This window comes from Hirundo rustica, chromosome 1, assembly GCF_015227805.2.
Source record: "Hirundo rustica isolate bHirRus1 chromosome 1, bHirRus1.pri.v3, whole genome shotgun sequence".
NCBI classification, from domain to species: Eukaryota; Metazoa; Chordata; class Aves; order Passeriformes; family Hirundinidae; genus Hirundo; species Hirundo rustica.
In genome coordinates, this window is record NC_053450.1 from 34,788,067 (window position 1) to 34,809,796 (window position 21,730).

Here is a 21,730-nt window from a genome sequence, read left to right on the forward strand (position 1 = left end):
GAGTGATTGGTCACACTAAGTCATTTAATTAAGCAATATGAGTAAATGCTTAAGTGTTTGCACAGGAGGTACAAATACGTAAAAACACTTAGATACAAACTCATTTATGAAGAATACTGTCCTGAATGATGGCTGTGTAAATAATTCCTGTTGATTTTAGTGTGCTCACACGTACAGTTTCAGTCTGCATCAAAACAAATCACTAGGCTGAGCATGGAGAGTGCTGCACCACAAGATCGGGTGCCTGTGAAACAAATACTGCAGGTAGCATTGAATCCTGCATGTCAGTCTGTTTGCCATTGTGTTCTGGCAGACAGAAACATGGACCTTCTTTCTTCATTCCAGTAATATTTAGTGGCAGTTGTGGATTAGCCGCACCCCCATATTTTTGATGGACAGCTTATGCATTCCAGTAATACCCAACAATGAAATGGAAAAAAAATTCCATATGAAGGCTGCATCCAGCCTCTGGCTATAGAGCTCTGAGTGCTAAATAATGGTTAAAGTGTGAAAACAAAAACAAGCAAACAAGAGAAAAATAAAAACTACAGGAAAATCAAAAAATAGGTGGAGCTGAGCTCAATAAATGTATTACAGTTTATTTCCATGAAATGCAAAGATTGAAACAATGATTTTATTTCTGTGATTGCAGATTGAGGACTGGATGCATTATCTGAATAGAACTTATTCAGATCTTGTTCACATGTTCTCTGTTGGAAAATCCTATGAAGGGAGACCACTGTATGTACTTAAGGTAAAGATTAAATAGTCATTAATGAGACTAACATCTGGAAGCAGGGACAGACACTGTTGTTTATGTTACAGCTGATACACCAGAGACACAGCTTAACATTGTTTCCTAAGGATGAGTTGCTAAAATCTAACTATCTCTCTGAATGCCATCTTTCATGAAAAAAAAGTGGGGAAAAAGCTGGAAAACTAATAGCTAAATCCTATTTACCTGGATTGTGTATGCATGGAGAAAGATAACAGGACAAGTTCAATTAGCAGGATTTGGATTTAAGAGGATTGGAAAGCTTTTTGTTTATAGACAACTAGGAGAGCAGTTATTCTGGAGAGGGATCCCAGAGGACTGTGGAGCCCATCTCAGCATGTGCCACATATGCTTCTTCTTTAGCTACAGATAAAATTTCAGGGCTGTGTGCTCTCAAATCACATGATTAGGACCACAAATTAGAGTATGGTCCTAATGCAAAGATGCAAAAGATCATACTTTCAATGTATTTTCTTTTCATCTCCTATTGAAGAGTTCTGAAAATTTGATTCATTATCAGGCAATTCATGTTGTGTCATTGTTCCTCATCCTACTCTGTGTGATAATCATTCCTCATAAATGGGAACTTACAGATCTCCCTTCTACAGTTTGTTTTTTTTCCATAAATTAGCCTCATTATCTTGGCCATACCTTTTAAAACAGTAAATTTGTGTTCCTTTATATGAGGAAATTCAAAATGGTTTCCTCTCTCTCATATTCTATTTTCTTCTCATTATTGTGTTTTCACTAATGTGATGCGATCTATTGGCATTTTGTGAATTTTCACACTTCAAGTTAGGTAAAAGATCACGGCCCTACAAGAAAGCTGTCTGGATAGACTGTGGGATTCATGCAAGAGAGTGGATTGGCCCAGCCTTTTGCCAGTGGTTCGTGAAAGAAGTAAGTGTTTAAAATTTACAGTCATACAGTTCATTCTGTTAAATAAACTTTGCATTTTTGCTGTAGCAGATCTAACACACTACCAATATGGAAAATAACTAGCTATTATACTTCTCTTTTTTTGTAATTATTTATGGAATGCTTAAGTGCTTAATAAACAAAGCTGTTAGTGACAGCCAGACACATACTGGCAGAGATATGAAGTAGGATTTTATTCCAAGACCTAAAAGTGTGAAGATTTTCAGTAATTTTGGTAATGGCCCAGGTAAATCAGTGCCAGTGTGTACTGCTTCAGATCAGTTCAGCAGTATCTTTGTTTTAAAGACTTAGTTTAAAAGAGACATTTCTCTTTTGTGTAATTCCATAGGAATAGAAAGATAAAGTCACAGTTTCACAAAACAGAATCACAGAATTGTTTAAGTTTGAAACAACTTTAAAGCTCACCAAGTCTAACAGTTAACCTAACACTGCCAAGTCCACCACTGAGCTGTCACTCCAAGTGCCACATCTACATGTCGTTTAAATACCTCCAGGAATGGTGACAAGCATTTCACCTGTTCCAATATTTGACAACCCTGTCAGTGAAGAAATTTTCCCTGAAATCCAATCTAAGCCTCCCCTGGCTCAACTTGAGACCATTTCCTCTTGTACTATCACTTGTTACTTGACGTGAGAGGCCGGCTCCCACCTGGCTACAGCCTCATCTCAGGTAGTTGTAGAGGGCAATAAAGACCCTCCTGAGCCTCCTTTTCTCTAAAGACCCTCAGATTCTTCACCTGCTCCTCATCACATTTGTGCTCGTCATTCACCAGCTTCGATTCCCTTCTCCAGACTCACTCCAGAACCTCAATGTCTTTTTTGTAGTGAGGGACCTAAAACTGAACACGGGCTTCAAGGTGTGGCCTCACAAATGGCAAGTACAGGGGGACAATCACTGCCCTGGTCCTGCTGACCACACTATTGCTGATACAGGCCAGGTGCCATTGCCCTTCTTGGCTACCTGGCACACAGTGGCTCATGTTCAGATGCTGTTGACCAGCACCCTCCGGTCTTTTTCCAGTGGGCATCTTACCAACCACTCTTCTCTTAGCCTGTAGCACTGCATGGGGTCTCTGTGACTCAAGTGCAGGATGTCTGGCTCTTGGCCTTTCTGAACAGCTGGTCTCAATCTGTCAAGAGTTCATCTACCATGTTTTTACCATTTCATCTACCATGATGGTAATTATCATAATTCTGCTGTGCAATGGCTTCAAGCTCCTGTTTGTTGCCCATCTTGTGTGTATTGGTACAGATGTGCTTCAGTTGGGCTACTGATCCGAATGCCTTCTGCAGGGAAGAAGCCGTAATTCCTACATGACTGTTTTTAGGCACTTCTGTGGTTTCTAACACATCAATAACCCTTCTGTCTTTGCTGCCGCATGGATCTCCATCCCCAGCCCCCACTGTGATGGCAAACTGAAGGACCTGTCTAACCCAACATTCCTCAAATATCTGTGTGGTGCCCCCAAGTTTATCTCACCTGGTTTTATCCTCTTCCACCTTCAAATCCAGTTTAAAGCTCTTTCAATGAGACCTCTTAATTTGTGACCAAAGGTCCTTTTCCCCCTTTGAGACAGGTACACCCTATCTCACTGGGAAGCCTGCTGTTGTGTAAATCAACCCATGATCAAAACCCTCAAAATTCTGCCAGTGACACCAGTCTCAGAGCCAGGGATTGATCTGCTGGATGTTCTTCATCATAGATGGATTTCACCTGAAATGATTGATTTCATATCATCTGATTTCAATGTTTCTTTGATTCTATCTATAAACTGGGTTTATTCACCCTTTATTTTTGATGTCTAGTATTTATTAAATATGTCTCCATATTTATCCATTTGCAGTTTTCAAATGGGAAGTGAAATCAAATGGAATTGGAATTTTGCTTCCAAAATGTCTGGCTGTTTTGGTTCTGAGGTTCTGTGTGGTTTACAGGATTTTGCCATTTCCCCTAGCCAACAAACTTTTATTCAAGACATTATCTGCACAATGGAGATACTACCTTGCAATGTAACTGGCAGAAGTTAAAAGTGGCTTAAAAATGCCCCCACAGATGTGCTTTGAGTACTTTGCTCACCATTTTTTTGCACAAAATAAGGGTTGCAATATGCTTTTACAAGCTTCTTCCTATAAACACACAATTTTCTCACTTTTCTTCCCACCCATCACTGTGTAATTCTACAATGTATTAATACCTCCTCTGATTTTGTGACAGTAAACTTCTGCATCACCAACACCGTAATGCTGAGATGATCATATAATCATGTGTGGCCTTCCCTTGGGCATCCCAGTAGTGTGTAGGGAAAGTACAGAAATAGTGAGGCCACTACCGTTTGGATGAGCCTGTCACCACAAATAGGCTAAATGAGATTCAGGAGCTGGTCTCCAAATTTCAGTGTGCAGTGATGGTGTGTCTTCTTATTAAGACTCCTGTTAATGTAAAGATCAACTAACTTGCAATTTTTGAGCAGTTTTCCTACCCAGGAGAACATGCTGCAGTAAGGAGGGAAGCTGGGACAGAAAGGTACTGGTAGGAAGCCGTTTGTTTAAATTCCTCTTCCTTACCAAAGTTTTCCCATAAAGGAGTACAATGTGGCAGTAGTGTAAAAATCACAAGATTTCTCTGTAGACCTTATAGCACAATTTAGGCTGTGAGTGTGTATATAAAAACCGTCTGGTTGTTGTTTGAGATCTTCAGAGAGTAGCTTGTAAGCTACTTGTAAGCTTGTAAGCTAATTATGTAAAAACATTTTCCTGGATTAAAAGTAGTCTCCACAGATTTCCTTCAGACTACAAGAATGTACCACCTTTGTCTGCCCATCACTTCTCAGAGCAGTATTTCATCCAGCATTAAAGCAAAAAGCATCAGGAAGAGAATACATTATGCTCATAGTCTCCATCATCATATTAAAAAAGACTGGCTAAGGAGGAGAGACAAGGTGATTAGGTTGCTTGGTTTAGGATATTATTTTTCTCATTGTATGAATTAGAAATTTTTGGTAAAAACTCTGGGAATACTGAAGGTCTTTCTGCGCTTCAAACTCCGCAATTCTCTTTTGCTGGCAAACTCCTCCCCTGAGCACCTCTGCAGCCTGGCAGCCTAGTTTTCCATCCTCCCTGGTACTCACAGGCAGTTCTGAGAAAGGGCTGTCAGCTTGGAAACAGATTTTTCCTGGCATGTTTGTTGATTCCAAGGAATAGCACCACGAATCCATTGATTTAAGGCAAAGAAGAAGAAATGCTGGATTTACATGGTGTTGGCTTCTTTTCTAGCAGGAACGGTATACATGCATTCCTTCGCTATGCAGGCAGCCTGAAATGTCTTAGAAAGCTTTCACTTCACCCTGTGATTTCTGAAACTTATTTTTATTGAAGTATATCCATGTTCCTGTGTACAAGAAGGTTTTTCAAGCAATTTAGCTTAGGAAGAAAACCCTCTATACATGAGTGTCACTCAACATCAAAGCTTCGGACCTTACCAAAGAGTCCTATTCAATTTGGCCTCAGTATCTTGCTTGCACCTATAGAAGTGGCGTTTTCTTCGTGTCACTGGATTTGCTGCGAGCAACAGGAGAGCACCTCCAAAAGGTGGAGGTGCCACTGAGCAGCTGCTCATGTATTTTTCCTGGGTATGGCAACAGCTCCCTGCTTTCTACATAGAATCTGAAATTGTTCAGCTAAACTGGACCTGGCTCCCACCTACTTAGAAATGCAAAACAGACTAAAGCAGGTCAGACTTGGGAAGTGAGGATGTAGGGCTGGGAAGGCAAGAGGCTGCCTGCTGAGCAGGCTTGTTCTGTATTTGGGTAGTTACAGTAATTAGAAAAAAAGAAAATAAGAACGAGAGAAAAAAATTACAGAAGTTACAGATTTAAAAGAGAAAGAGAATGCACAGGATATTATGTGAAAATATAATTCAAAGTACAAAAAGCAGCCTACTCAAAGTTTGAAACAAAAGGACGGTAACGACTATGGTTTGGGGAGTTGTGGGTTTTGTTTGGTTTTCTGTGTTTTGGGTTTTTTTCTTATAATCTACTCCAGAATGAGCTCTAGCCTTGGCTCTGTGTTCCATGGGTCTGATGTTAATAACAACATCACTGTTTGTTTCTGTGGAAGGCGCCCCTAAATGTCTGTAGGCTCTTGGCTAAAGATAATCAGATGTTCTGTCAGGATTAGCTGTAGTGGTGGCCCCTGACAAACCCCACCTGACTGTCATTGAGTTTCAAGTCAAGAAAGGGGACACACACAGGACCAGAGTTTTAGGTACCTGCTAAAGAGCCACAGACAAGTCTCTGCACTACTTCACTGTGGTGAAATAGCCGTCAGTTTACAGTGGAGTCCCACCCAATTCAAGCCTCACTCAGCTGCAAAGGGATGGAAAAAGGGCTCTGATAGTGGAAACATTACAGGCTCTGTGGTGGAGTAGGGAAGCAAAACAAACTGTAAAAGGAGACAGAACTGATTACATTTGGACTACTTTGAAGCCAGCCTGCAAAGACAAATGAACCCAGAGCTTGTGTCCACAGCAAGAGATTTAGGGGGGGGAAAAAAAAAAAATATATATATATATATACACACACACACACACACACACATATATATATAAAGAAAAATGTTTGTTCGCATAGAATTTTAAAAAGGCTACATGGGATCTAATACATTAATATGTGATAGTAAATATTATGAACTGAAAGATACTCTATTATGTGTAATTACTATGTAGAAAGCAGCAGACTTTAGAAACAAACTTCGGATATATCATGTATTTATCCAATATTAAATAGCCCTCACAGAAACAAAGACCTATAGCCATTTTGCAAAAATATAATTATATATATACACATGTTAAGTAAGACCATTTAACTCCTATTCATTGAGAGAAAAGAAGCAGAATTCAGCTATCAAATTATCCAGGCCTCAAATTTAGGATTTTACCATTTCTTAAAAAATCTGAAATATGGTTCACAGGCTGCTATTCAAATTAACATCAAAACTAGATTCTGTTTCATTTTTAGTGAAAGCAGATGAGGATTCCCATTACATCTGGTTTGACTTTCTTCCCTCTAATAAAGGCTGCTATTTGATCCATTTCAATGATGTATAACCTTGAGATGTCTTTCATACAGCATTTTCAGAAAACACCATAGTTGAGATATGACTTTGAGGTGTGTTCTTCTTTATTTCTGATGCAGGAATTTGTATTTTAAGATTAGAAAATCCAAGAAATGTAATTAAAAATTTTCAAGAAGCATGCACTGATTGTTCTTCTTGACAAAATGTTCTAAGAATCCAATGTCAACTGTAAGGGAAAAGTCCATTAAGATCAAATGCATCTCCCTAAAGGAGTGACCTTGTCAGGGCCTCAAATGAAGGTGAAAATAGCCTCACACTTGGGAAATGAGGTGACCGTCACCATCTTCTTCTCCCATCCTCAACAATGATCACAATTATTTGAGTTCCCAGATTATTCAAAATTATGCATTTGGACTTCATCATGCTCCCAGGGAGCAAACATGCAGCCCCAGAAAAAGAAATTAAAGGCTGAGGGCAGTTCTCAGAAGTATTTTGTTGTTTGTTGTTTCAGTTTTCTTTCGTGCTGACATTGTAATGATTTATTCCAAAACCAGGCTAGAAACCTGTCTTTTCACTCCATAATAATGAGCCCAGAGAGACACACAGACTGTCTAAGAACCAAAGTGGCAACATCTGCCCCCACTGTTCTCAGCTTGAGACTGATTTATGAGTCACCTCGTGGGATGCATTTGGGATGCATACTGCCAATTAGCCAGCCATTAGGCTTGTGGACCAGGCTCCAGAGAGCAGTCTTTACCAAGAATTTTGCAGCATTCAAGACCTCAGATTCTTCCTCAAGAATGTTTATGAAGTGCTTGAGTGCAGCCAGCTAAAGGAACAGCACATACACAGAACTCAGTCAGGGCAACAGTGCGCACCGATGCAGGGCCAAGCAGGAGGCACAGACTGTGTTAAGAAGGGTTGGCTCTTCTTCTACACTGTTCAGGCCATGTGGTCAGAAGGCAATAAAACTATTAAGTATTCTTACTCTTAAGATCTGCTGAAAGCCACTGTAGCACTTATTCTGCAAAATTCCACAGTCCGTGTCCTGATGGACAAAACATCTGCAACATCCTGCATCAACAGTCAGAGCAGCACTCGGTCATTCATTCCACACTGAAGCCCACGCTGTCAGGAAAATAGCTTCACATTCTGGATCATTGCTGGGTTTTGCTGAGCTCCATCAAAACCAGTAATACTTTAGGATTTAGAAAATTTCATTCTCTGTGTTATCCATAGCTACCAGAGCCTTGAAATAGTGCCTAATTATCAAATTCAGATACCAGTTTTTCACGCACTTCAGAAATAGTCTGATGTTGGGGGTGTGTAAGCTAGTTATGTGAAGAAACACAATAATGTTTCCTAAAGATTATACACTTGATCTATCACTTGTCAACCAGCTAAAGTCTTTTGAACAGGTACAACTGAAATGCTGTGTTCCCACATCCCAGGGTTTCAGACTAAGATTAATTCAAAGGATGCTCATTACACCGATATATAGTTATTCTTTGAGACAATGTGTTCCACTTGCTGTCTTTCCATCTCCATTTTCTGGAGTTCTCCAAGTGGAAATTTTGAACCATAGAGGAAGGAAAGAAAGGACCTGACTGCCTCTCCATATAAATCAGACATTTGTGCCAGTCCTTTCCTGGGTACAAGTATGCCACTGTTCCTAAAGTATCTTTGACTGATGGGCCTCAAAAACCTGAAGAGCTTTTGAAATCATTTGAAATATTCCAAAGTGAATAAGAGGCATGCAAGGCCAAAACAAACGTTGTACCTGTAGCTTTTTCCTTTCACCCTTTAGCTGGATGTTCTTTCTTTCCAAAGTCTGTTCCCTTCAGCTAAAGCTCTTTAGCTGATGTCAGCTTGACAGGAAATATTTGTTGCTCCTTAAATAATTGCATCTTCTTACTCTGTGAAATCTTCTTATCTTCATTTCCCTCCAGTTGATCAATTTTTAGTTTACCCTTGGTTTAGGAGAGTAACCTTCCCAGGGTTGTTTTACCCCCCTGCAGCCTCCTTCACAGGTGCCAGGGGTGACAGCACCACAAAAAACTGGGCTTTTTTCACCTTGAAGGACCAGTCATCTGGTGACAATCTCTCCATGAATGTCTGCAGCTCTTTGAGTAAACACAATACAATCTGTGGAGCTTAAATTTTATTGTTTACCAGATACTAGTCTCCCCAGCTGTCTTTTTAGCTGCCTAATTTCAGGGAAAAAAAAGGACTTCTCTGAGTGCTCCCTATATATTCATTATCTGGAGGAAAAAATCCATCTGCTCCATCCTGCAGTATCTATATTTGAAACACTCAGCCTTACTTGTCTTTAGCTAATTCATTCTTCTCTGTCAAGAGCTTCTGCCCGAAACACTATTTGTTTTTTCTCCATCAGAGAGATCACCTCTTCCAGCCTCTTCACTCAGCACTTCATTCATCAGCCTTTCAGCAGCAAGAGGCACTGGTACCAGTGCAGAATTCATTTTATCCTCATGATTTTTTTCCATCCTGCAAATGCTGTTCCTGCCATTTGAAGTTCATGTGCAGTATTCACACCTACGTGTAGTAGTTTCTGCTTCTACTCAACGTCTCCCTTCCACTCCACAGCTGTTTCAGTTCTGAATGTGTTCCCTTTTTCTTGGCAGCCATCCTGTACACCACTTCTCTCTAAGTATCTGCATCTCTCTAGTACATGCTTGCTACTAAAAATCTGCACCACTTCTGAGGGGAAGGAAAATAAAGTAGCAGTGAACACTGTCAACAAGAGTTTCCTGATCTGGGGCCTCAGTTGTGATGCCTCTTTTTTTTTTTTTTTTTTTTTTTTTTTTTTTTTTTTTTTTTTTTTTTTTTTTAATGGATACTATCTAAGCCAGTGCCAAAAAGATGGAGTGCAGTACCATGGTGCCACCACAATGAGGCATGTGATGCATTGTTTTAAAGGCAACTGTAGCAAACCACTTTTACATTTTATGTTGTGAAATATCTCTCTCTCTTGATTTGTGGTGGAATTTCCCAGGTCTTTTCAACAATAAGACAGTTTAGGGAAGGTTCTTTCCTTTTCTGTTACACCTTCATGATAACAAATAAAAGAAATGGTTGAAATTGTTTTCAGTTTTCCAAAGGGAAGTATGTACTGCATTATTTTTTGTGTGCACTTTCAACTACTCAGCTGCATCCTCCTGCCTACCCATGACCTTAAGAAGGTAAAAACTGCTTTCATTTTGCTTGCAGCTATTAATTTTTCACTATGTAAGTAGATCTCGATAAAAGAAAAGTAACACTGCAGCTGTGTTGTGCCTATAATAGGAATTCTTCAATGACACTTGCTCCTGTAAATTTCTATTTAAGTATTCATCACTAGGACATTCTGATTCTACCCCTTGAAGGCTTTTAACCTGTTGGGTATGTTCTTCTTCAAGGCATGAAAAGAATTCACACTGTTGTTCCAACACATTGGTTGCCCTAAGGAAGAAATCCTGCTCTGTATTTTAGCAGTTCACTTCTGTATGATGGTACTGAGTAATTAGCATCTCAGTAAAACTGCTGATATGCAGAAACACTACTGAGCATGAAAAAGGACTGTGAAAGAAAATTCCATATGTTGGACAATTTATTTGTTCCAGAAATGTAATTACAAACAATTGTTTGTATTTTAAGTATTAATTGTGTCTCAAAAATTTAATTAAACCTCGTATTCAAGTGAGTTCGAGTTTCCCTCAATATGTACTACCATGGAGCAACACAGTAAGGATGTAAAACTCAGTAACTACATTTTTCAGAGGCCTATATCTTGGTGGGCACTAATTTCATACAATTACTAGTAAAGAAATCTGTGTTGCTCCTTTCAAAGCATTCACAGTGCTTCAGAATAACTCAGGCCATTTTTTTCCCAGATAGGCGGTCTTTGAACTGTTTGGCATCAAAAAGGTTTTTCTTTTTGGTTTTTGTACTACCTCTCTGAGTGGAACCAAGATTTTGTCTCTCCAGTTTCTACTAAGATCTGTGTAATTACACATCATCTTTCCCCACAAGATCCTGCCCTTGGCTGGAGTGGTCCCAGCCTTGCACAAGATTCCTGGAATGGTGTTTGCCACTCTAACGTGTGAATCCCACCATCATCCCTCTGCCTCTTCTGTGCTTCAGTGTCTTTTCCATTTCCATCCTTAAAGAGCTACATAACCAAGTCTTGGGGATTCTGCAGATCCCTCTTGTCAGACTCTTTTTATGGGTGTCAAGGAGTAGTTGCAGCACACTCCTCTTTCTCAGTTGTTTCTGTGTTTCTCCTGTGGTAAATGCCTCCAAAGAGGAAGGAAGGTTTTGCTTGTATTAAACAAAAAAGATAAATCAGACACAGTTCAAGCTTCAGCCTTGAAAATTTGACCCTTTGTTTTAAGCCATTTGTTTTTAAATACTTGGCTGTATCTTAGCCTTAATAATGGGCTTACCACTCTGCTTGTGATTTGAATGCCAAAGCAGGACACTAGCAGTAAAAGGAAAAACAGAGATAGAAAGCTGTACTGTTTCCAAGAGCAGAGACAGAGCTAATTACTAACTTGCCAAACTGATAAAGTGGCAATGAAGTGGCCTGGATAGCAGACCATAATGTCAGCCTGCTAAAGTGTAACATGTGCAGATAAAAGTAAAATATTGTGTGTTACTGTCAGAAAAGATGTTTTAACGGATATCTTAATAATAGCACGGAAGAGTTAATTCTGTTTTGCCAGAAGCAGTTTTGTGCGATTTCTGGCAGAGCAGTAAATGGAGTCAATTCCTTGTACTAAAATAGTAACTGTTTAATTCAGTATGATTGTTTAATTTAAAATCGGAAACAGCAAAAGCTGATTGTTACCTTAAATTTAATAATAATTAATTTTGGGATAACAAATCCTTATTAAGCTCAAACGGGATTTCAGAGTTTCTCCCAACCCCATCTCCTTGCTTCGTCCTTCTCAGTCAATCCCCTGATTTTATAAAAAGCCTAACTGCATCCTAAATCCATTTTACACTCTTGCCTTTATTGCCTTGGCAGTTTACAACATAGCTCTTTTGTTTACTTCGTCCCCTAAATTAAATTTCCTGTGGACCATATCCTCAGCCAGCCTAAGCCGGTATAGCTCTATCAGCAACCATCACTCAGCTGATCCAGATGATCGAGCCCCATCCTATTAATCACTGGTCCTTTCCCCACCCCCCAGGCAGATTGCCTGCACGCTGTTGGCAGTGTTCTTCTATCATCTGCTCACTCACTAATAACACGATTCAGCGTTTATTGGGCCGGTCTGGCTCTCTGCACATTCAGCAGCAAAGCTGCTATTGATTGCACGATGGGGAAGCAGAATCAACCCATATTCTGAGAGCTCTCTCTGCAAACTACAGTGCAGTTAATTCACTAATGGTTTCTGTTCGCCTTGCTGGTGTCACAGCAGAGAGAGAACGTTCAGCACTGCTGGAGCGGGTGGGGGAGGTGGTTCACAAGACCCGTGTTGGGAGAGTCGCGTCACGAAAGGCAAGATGTGGGCTTTGCTCCAGCAAGAACACACCTTGGTGACTGCAAGGCTCATTGCCAAAGATTACACTGTCGGTGTTGCCTGATTACATACATTGAATAAAAATACCAGATAACAGCGGTACGAAAGACAAAGTGTTCTCAGCAGAAAGAGTGAATATGATCTCACACTATCTGCTTGCTTTCAAAGAAGAAAGCCACTCTAGATCCACTGTATTTTTAATGAAATACTACTCTAAAATGGTAACAGTTATTCTAAAAACCCATATATTCTTTAAAGAGCAGAATTGAATGACATATTTGGCTCTAAACCAATCTTAGGACTTCCAATTTTCAGGATTATTACTGGGGACTATAATGCTTTCCAAAGTCTCTTCTAGTATTTTGTCAATGACAACAGGCGTTAAAATAACATAGAGTCACTGTAAAACTTGGCATTTTGCTGCCTGTGTTTTGTTTAGGTTTTTAAATGGTGATGCTTTCACCTAGCAAGGAAAATGTATTCTTCACAGGATTTAAAACATATTGTATATTAAAAAGTCTTAATTCAAATATTTTCGTTATGCCACTTTTTGCAAATTTGGAAATGTCCTGAAAAATTTAAGCAGTGTATTACCTTACATTAATTAATTATCTGTAGTTATTTTAAAGACATGATTTTAAAAGTGTTTTAAAGTGTTTAGTCTTAGAGCATTGCTGTTTAAAACATAGTATATAGCCCAGTGTAACAAAATGCATAATTACAGATGTAACTGACAGCAAAAGAATGGCATACAAAATACAGATACAAACAAAATACACAGACAAACACATGCTAATTTCATCATCCATGAATGGATGATGAATGGATATGTAAATATCCACCATGAGGACATTGAGCTTAATTTGTTAATACTGGCTGAAAGGAGGAAAGCAGTAAAAAATCAAAGTGGTGCATGGTGCTTTATTTCCACCTCAGCTAAACTACTTGTAATGGTTTTAATTTAATAAAACCAGGCAGAAACACTAATTGATATAGGGGTTTTAGTATTTATTCTCTTTTTGTGGGAGGGAGAGATTAGGAGGAAAAAACCCAAAGCACGCTTAAGCTTAAAAATGAACAAAAATAGTTTTATTAACATGCACTAAAAGAATGAAAGAAAAAAAAAGAAAGTTGAGAAAAAGAAAACTTAAACTAAAACAGAATGACACTTTAAAACACGCTTCTCTCCTCTTACAAACTATTAACTTTCTTATTGAACAACATAGAAAGACACAACCTGAGATTTTCAGTGAGTTTCACTATTTAGACATAATTACTCATTACTTTTTAGGAGAAGAGTTTCTCTAAGATTTTTTTTAATGAAGATGTTTGCCAGAAGACAAAATAGTCCAGTGGTCCCAATGTCACACATTTGCTGCTGCCCAGAGTTTTCATAGACTGTGATGTTCTATCACCAAAGCTTCTCAGTGTATCTGGGGTACTATTTACGAATGCTTCTTCTAGTCTAAAATCATCTTTGTCTCAAAGGCTGAGACCTCCTTTTAACTCAGGAGGGGGGGCTTTAAAGTTCTCAAATAAATCTCAATTACTTCAGTTCTCAATTTTGATGAGAATAGCATTCTACCCAACGACACTAAGATGCTGCAAAGAACAGTCCATTTCTCCATAATTTACCTTAGAGAAGTCCGGTTAAAAATGTCCACTTCTTCAATCCTATTCCAATATTATTAGTTCTTTCACTTCTAATCTAACTGACTTCATTCGGTGTCTGTTCTACGTACCCTCTGTTTTCCTTCTTCTTTCCCTTACAGAAGAGTTGTGCTTTAAAAGTTCCACGTTGCTAGGAAAGGGTTAAATCCGCCCGCAAGGGCCATGTGCAAGCACCGAGGCTGCAGGAGCTGAAGAAAATACAAAGCTGTGCTGATGGAGGAAGCTGGTAGATGTCCTTTTTTCCACCCCTCGGTCTCATCCAGGGCGGCTCAGCTCGGAGTTGTTATGGAGCTGCAGGCTTTCTTTCTCTGCTGCCAGCGGTGATTCAGCTGGGCCATGTTTTGGCCCCTTCTGCCGCGGTGCGAGCCCGTGGCCAGCACTGCCGAGCTGCAGCCGCCTCTCTTCGCTGCCGTGGCAGGGGAAAGGGGCTCAGCCGGCCCAGGCCCTCCCTGTGCGGGCAGCGGCCCTCAGAGGCCCGGCTGAGCCCGGCCCGGCCGCACAGAGGGGCAGCGGGGCCTGACCCGGGCCCGGACCTGCCCGACCACCATGTCACCTCATGGCTGATTCCAAAGCGAGAGAGAGGGTGGTTTTCTGAAGACTGGAGTTTTAAATGTCCCCTCTAAAGTCACATTGACATTTCCCATTGGTCAATTTAGCTGCCAATATCCCGGCCAGCTTTTTGCTAGGTCCCTGTCCTCCCTCCCCCAAAGCACTCCATGGTCAGAGAAGGGAAAAAAATCTCACATTTCTCTATAATCAGAAAACAAAATTGTGCCAAGCCATGATACTACTTCTCCCTGAAATAAGATAAAAATGTTAATTTTCCTTGACTCACATTTTGGAGGTTGGTTCTGTTTCCAACTGTAAGAACAGTTTTACCAGTTTAACATCCATACTTACCACATAGCCTCTTAATCCTGTGCAGATTGAAGAGCAGGACCAGCCTAACGCACATAGTGTCCTGTTTACTTCAATATGCATTCTCTGCATCTGAAATAGCAATGACACACAGTCCTGATTTTCATGGCCATTATTTTTGACAACTCAATGTTTTGGCAAAACAATTTTTTTTGCAGTTCCCTGAACACCAATTTTTTTAATCCAAATCTATTTGAAGACTTGATATGGCTTTTTGATACAAGTAAATCAAATTTAAATTAAATACCAGATAAGAATTTTTGGGCAATTTCTTGCAAATGGACCAGGGAATCCATGACCTCCTCATTGGCTGGGGCTTTCTCCTGGGCAGCCCATCAAGAATCCCCTCAAAAGCACACTGTCATTCTCTTCTCCCCTCCGAATACCTCTTTCAGGATCTCATCCTAATGTGCAATGCGCCACACCACCCTGGCCCAGCTGCTGCCCAAGTCTCATTTCATTCTGTGCTTTGCCCCTTTGCCTTCTGTTTCTCACTGTCCCCTCCTCTTGCCTGGCTGAAACAGAAGAGCTCGATGTGGAGTAGCACTGGGTTACTTGGCTTTTTACAAGGATACTGTGCTGCTTTGGATCTGACAGTGAGGCTGAAGGACTTGCACGTGCGGAGCACTTCTGGGAGGGTGAGATGAAGCTGGGTAGGGAGAAAGCACTGCACAACAGAGGGATGGTTAATGAACCACATAGAAGAAGTACTTTGACTTCTTCTGTGTGGTTCATTAACCCACTAATCCCCTCAGGAAAGAAAAAAAAATGTCATACTCCTCTATGAGTAAATTTCAGCCCCAGTCATGTCCAGATGTATGGTTATTTCTTAGAGGTATTCCACACAAAGCATCCATCAGCTCCCACGGCAGCTTCAGTAATTCAAACAGCTGCATCGTTAGGAGCCCAGAAGTATTGAATTCCTGTACTTCACACTGCTCCCAAGCATTTGTCAATTGAAAAGCATTTAGCTTAGTTTATTTCAGAGCAAATGTTTCCCTTTGCTCCCCAAACACATGCTACTCTTCAGATCTGAAGGGCCAGAAATACTGCAGAGCAGAAGGCTGCAGTCACAGTAGCAGGAGGAGAGGAGCCAGGCTCAGGCATCCCTCTGAACCCAGCAGCAGTGTGATATGCTTTCTGCCTGCCACATGAAGCACTGGATTCCTCACCTTATAAAATCAAGACTTAAACTTTGAAGGATGCAATTTTGATGCCCAGCTATGACAAGGGACAGTATTTGCAAGAGAATGTGGAGTATAAGCTTCCTGGAACCGGTAAAGGAACATCTCTGGCACTATCAAATAGAACTGCAGAGGAGCCTCTGGTTTTGCTGCATTTTTCTAAGATGCAGAATGGATTAAAAACCCAAAAACTTTCCCTACCCAGACTTCTTCTACTAACCTATATACTAAAGGCTCTCCAAAAATAAAGAAGTGTCTAAATTGTAAAGGAATAAACTGCCTGTATTGATAATTGTACATATAGTAAGCTACTGTGAATACTAAGAAAAGCTGTGTTGTTAATGTGAGCCTTAAATGCTTCAAGACCTTATCAAATCACCTGGTGCAAATACTGGGGCTCCATTGTCTTACAGGAGCTAAACTTATTTCTTCAACTAAGAATCTCTTCCACTGACTTTCAGCTCTTACTTCAAGAAAAACTTTGCATTCATTTGCTCCTCTGTAATGAGAGTTGTATTTTCTTGAGTATCGAAAGCAATACTGGAGCAGAGAGAATGTGGTCTTTAGAACACCTTTGTCACATGTTCACTGTCTGAATCACACCTGCAGGAAGATGTCAGTGTTTCAGGCACAGCTAGAAGGATGTCGGTGCTGCCATGAGAACAGACTTCTGTACTGCCAAATGCCACGTGACTGTTATAGTCCATCATGATACTTAACTGGGAAATTATTTTTATTATGGAAACTATTTTCTTTGGTTTTTCTGCTTTAGGCTCTTCAGACATACCAGACTGATCCTGACATGAGAAAGATGCTAACTCAGCTGTATTTCTATATCATGCCTGTATTTAATGTGGATGGATATCATTTCAGCTGGACACATGTAAGTAATGGCAGTAGTATTATTCAAAAAATTATTCATACAAGAAAGATCAAATGGTTATTACATTATTCAGAGGAGACTCTGTATAAATCTGGTCCATCACTTTGTGCCTTGAAAAGTGGAAGTAATTTATTCCACTTAAAAAAGAATACTGAGCATTTTTACCAGGGTTGATTTGTTATGTGTACAAATAGCTTTTTGCCAAAATAGAGTAATACTGCTATTTAAATATTTTGTAACTTATGCTAGGATCGATTTTGGAGAAAAACAAGATCAAAGAACATGAGGTTTCACTGTCATGGTGTTGATGCTAATCGCAACTGGAAAGTGAAGTGGTGTGGTAAGTATGGAGATACTTTGGTCCCACAGTTCAGATTACCCTGTATTTAATTATCCATTAGAGGTAATTATCCAAGTAGGTTAGATCACATCTTCTGTGAAGTATAGTTGAAGATGAAGATTTTTTTCCCATAAAGCCATAAGCCAAGGCTCAAATCTTCCTACTAACTTCTGAAAAAAATAAAAGTTCTCAACCGTGGAAAAACAGGCCTTATCATAAGTAAAAAGCTTGTCATGGAGAATGTGGAAAAAATTTTAAAATCACACATACAGCTATTCTGTATTTTGGCATTCATATAAATAATTTGAAGCATAGCATTGAGAATGAACCATGACTTTTCAAGATTTACCTAACAGCAGCTTCAGGAAACATTTCAAGCTTCATTTTATTCAATTTGCCATTTCTCTGAAATTATTTTAACTTTGGAAACATCAAACTTATTTTGCTGGCCTCAGTGTCCTTAAGGCCGCTATTATTAGTGATTTAATACAGAAAGAAGGTGCTTCTAAATGCATGTAGATACAATTTTAAATTCCCAGCATTTCTGTAAGTACTTCATAAAAATTGGCCTGAAATTTTTATAGAGAACACAACAGTAATGAAATAACTACCAGATTTGGAATGGGTCTGCCAAGAAAAAATGGTATTTAATGAAATCTTACCTAAAGGTAATGCAATTCACACAGGGGTAAAAAAGCTCTGGTATAAGGAAGTAAGAACACTTAAATATGGCAGTATGTACCTGCTGATCTGCTCTCCCATCTCAACTTCCTTCAGCTCTCTGTGCATTACTCCACCTTCCTTATTTATATTAGAAGCTTGTAAAGACAAGAAATTGTGTTTGTGTAGTGCAAGGCCCCTGCCTTCAGCCCATCCCTCTTCCACTGGAAGTCTCTAGATGTTTCCACAATACTCAGATTACGTGCAGTAGGGATGAGCACTGTACAGTCTGCCTTACAACAGCTGGATTCTTGAAGGAGGGTTTTGAGAATTGTAAGGATAAAAGTGAACATGAACAGATGCATACATTCACAGTATGGACCTGTGGAATTTGCTTCAAATTGTTTTCACTTCTACCTGCTCTAAGGAGAGGACTGAGACAGAAGCATTTACAGAAAGCCTGTGTTAGTTGAGAAACTCTCTGTTGCAGAAGGCAGGCCCAGGGCTGCTATCACAATCTTTAAGGGAATTTTATGCTGCAAAAATAACATAAAAGTGAACCAGTCCTGCATCACTGTTACCACTGTTTACTCATTTACTGTTCAGAAGATAGCCATTGGCATAACTGTTCTCATAGTGTGTTGATAGATGTATGTTAGGTACCTCTCAGTGCAAAATTAATACTCAGTGCATTTCTTTTTAGTTCTAATTAATTTTTCTTGGGTTCCTTCTACCTCTTCCTGCTCCCTAGCCACTGTATTAAAACACTTCTTTTATTCAGTCCTAAAAATGTTTGCCTAGTTTTCATTCAAAAAACTATTTGTTCTAGGCTTAATGAAACTGTAACAATACTCACACATGTTGTGTGTTGTAATTCCCTACTTGTTGCATTTCTCCCCTGTACTGAACATGAAAGACAGGTCCCCACCCCAAGTTTAAACAATAAAAATTCTTTCAAGTCTTCTTGTCATCCCAACAAGCGCATGATCTGCTTCCTGCTTTGGACCCCGAAGTCTGTCTGATTGTCTGTTTTGGTGGAGAATAAAAAGGTCTTTCATGAACTGGTCTGACTGGTTACTCAGATGACCCTGACCAGTCACCTGGTGTTCTCATTAATATCTGACATTAGATGAGTCAGAGAAGAATCTGGATCATATCACACTTTGAGGCTTGCGTTATCATGGTGTGTTTAACATTTAAAACTGCATGTGCTTGTAAAAACCTTTTCACTCAGTTCAGTTGCATTTAGTTTTCAGACAGGCTTGAACTTCACAGTGGGGCTTCCAGGCAGGTGTGCTGTGGCAGACTCTGGCCTCAGCAAAGCCACCAAACGCTATCAGCAGTGAGCTAGTCAGTGCTGATAATACAGCATCCTATCTGCTTTCCTCTTCTTTTCTAGTGTCGGACTTTGATGTAAGCTTTATGACTCTCTGGGGACCAAGCAAAGGGCCATATCACCGTTAGATTTCATGTTGCAGCAACCTGTACTCAAAACAGTGCACACAAATTGCACACAGACCCACATGAATACTGGCAGCAAGAACTCTGGGTAGAAATGCTCCTTGCAATGCACATATATGTGCAATAACCAGTACAATGGTTTAATGATAATGGAATAATAGCAACTTTAAAGGAAATAAGGAGGTACTTGGAATTAATTTAAGTCATAGGGCAAATCTAGTTAAAGCGGTTACATCCAAATACCCGAGAGCAACCGTGGAAGTTAAAATTTTCAGCACATCCTGATTTCCAGGGCACCTCAGTGCTCACTGAGGACAGTGTCCCATATTGACAGAAGCAGCTGCAAGGAGGTTTGAAAACCACGCTCCAGCTCTTTCATCCTCTCAGTCTTCCATACCTCTCAGTCTTCCTGTACCAAATGCTGGTTTTATCAGACTTGGCACGCATTTCCTTTGTTCACTGGGTCTCATGGTGGATGTTAGAGGATACTTGTCCTCCCCTGGTGTGCTATCAGGTAGAAAAATAAGGCAGCATGGTAACATTTTACACAATTCCACTTGCTTCTCATGACTGTAACTTAGAAATATCACAGGAGTTGATACATACTGTATCAACTCTTTTTTAAATTCTTCGGTTACATTAAAAGAACTTCCAGTATGAGAATTGAGCATATCCTTACATTATCCAAGGCCAGCATGGAAACCTCCTCTTTTTATTACCAGCCAGCTTCACTTAAGGTAAAGCACTACATCTGGGATGGTACATGGCTCACCATAACAGGCTGAACAGTTTAGAGAGTTTCTTTTCCTTCCCTGGAAGTCTCTAAACTGAGCCATATTTTACAATGGATCATGTTACCATTAGCTTGTAGGAATCCACTGTTTATTAACAGTGTTATCCATTGCCATGATTCAGCATACAACACTGAAACAGGAGATGAAGTATCCACTTAAAAAAAAAAAAATTGAAAAAGAAGGCAAAGGCTCTGGAGACTGTTAAATAGCTCTCCTGTAGCTATTTTATCTGAAAACAAATCCAGGCAGTGCCCTTGGGATTTAGATGACTTGGTGGCCATCTGCTCTGCATGGAGAAGACCATCTGCCCTCTCTATAACCCTTCCATATCCACTGTGGTCCAAGCACTAATACCTTTTGAAATCCCCACCTGTGGCCATTGAGTGGTAGCCTCAATTTTCATCTTACAAATGAAACTGCAACATGAAATTCTTCCACTTTTTTTTTTTTTTTCCTCCCATTAGGTTGATTGCACAACCCTGTTTTAGTTGATATCATTATGCCTTCTCACACATGGCTCTTTTCTTATTAATGCAAGGTGGCAGTACATACTATACAAAGTAAAGCTAATAAAACACTGTTGTTGTAAGTCCCTGATGGCTCCAGGGAAGTTTGCAAACAAACTATTATGATTCTGCAGGTCAATGTGAAATGTGTGGTATTTTGAAATTGCAGCAGATAAAAGAGCAGAGTAGATTTGCATAAATATTTTTCTTTTAGGCCCAGGCCCTAACCTGTAAATGATACGATGGGTTACATCCAGAATTGCTAAATTATAAAGGAGCCACAACTACATCTCCTTTTCTAAGTTTCAGCTTTCAGTATCTCATGGGATATTATCTGTAGGTTACTCTTGTGCAGCTTGCTGGCACCTGAGCAGGTTGACATAAAGATATCCTCAAAACTGAACCCCTGCCCCAAACCTGAAGCAAAGTTAGGCGCTGTGCAAACAGGTGATTTCTATTTTAGCTGACTGAGCAGTCATCCCATGTGTCTTTTTCTTTTTTCCATGAGGTTTGCAGGGGTGAAAATAGGTAGTAGTCAGAAAGTATTATCAAGGTTTTAAGATAATCCCTGTTGAGGTAGTCTACCTACCATTGTAACCACCATTTTAGTAGGTAATACATTAAAAGCTGTAAAAGGCTAGCTTTGTTCTGGGAGTGACTAATGAAAGAGGTATAGCTCTCTGATTTCAAATAGACAACTGAGACCCATCAATAGTTTTAATACTGCAATGCTGCCATAAAATGTGCAGCTGATATGGGAAGAAAATACAGGGGAAAATATAATACAGGGAAGAAAATACAATGAAGTCTGGTTCTCCTTTTTCAGTTGGAAAGAATGTATCCTCTGGGGACTATAGTGTGTAGTTGGCCAGCTGGGGAGCTTGGTGTGTCTAGGAGATGAACAAAGAGATTTCTGCACTGAGGTCCCCAGGCTCGTGCTCATCAGGCAATTGAATTTCTTTATTGCTTTTCATGCTTTTGCACATGGGCCAAAAGAG

General features: G+C 39.9%; 1 protein-coding gene across 1 annotated transcript in view; it reads left to right on the plus strand.

Annotated features, from left to right (window-relative positions):
- CPA6 (carboxypeptidase A6) overlaps positions 1–21,730 on the plus strand; it is a 68,743-nt gene that overhangs the window by 40,131 nt on the left and 6,882 nt on the right. The window contains exons 5-8 of the mRNA XM_040068161.1: positions 653–754; positions 1,571–1,675; positions 16,861–16,971; positions 17,221–17,311. Coding sequence (XP_039924095.1) covers positions 653–754; positions 1,571–1,675; positions 16,861–16,971; positions 17,221–17,311 — 409 coding nt within the window. The remainder of the gene's footprint in view (positions 1–652; positions 755–1,570; positions 1,676–16,860; positions 16,972–17,220; positions 17,312–21,730) is intronic.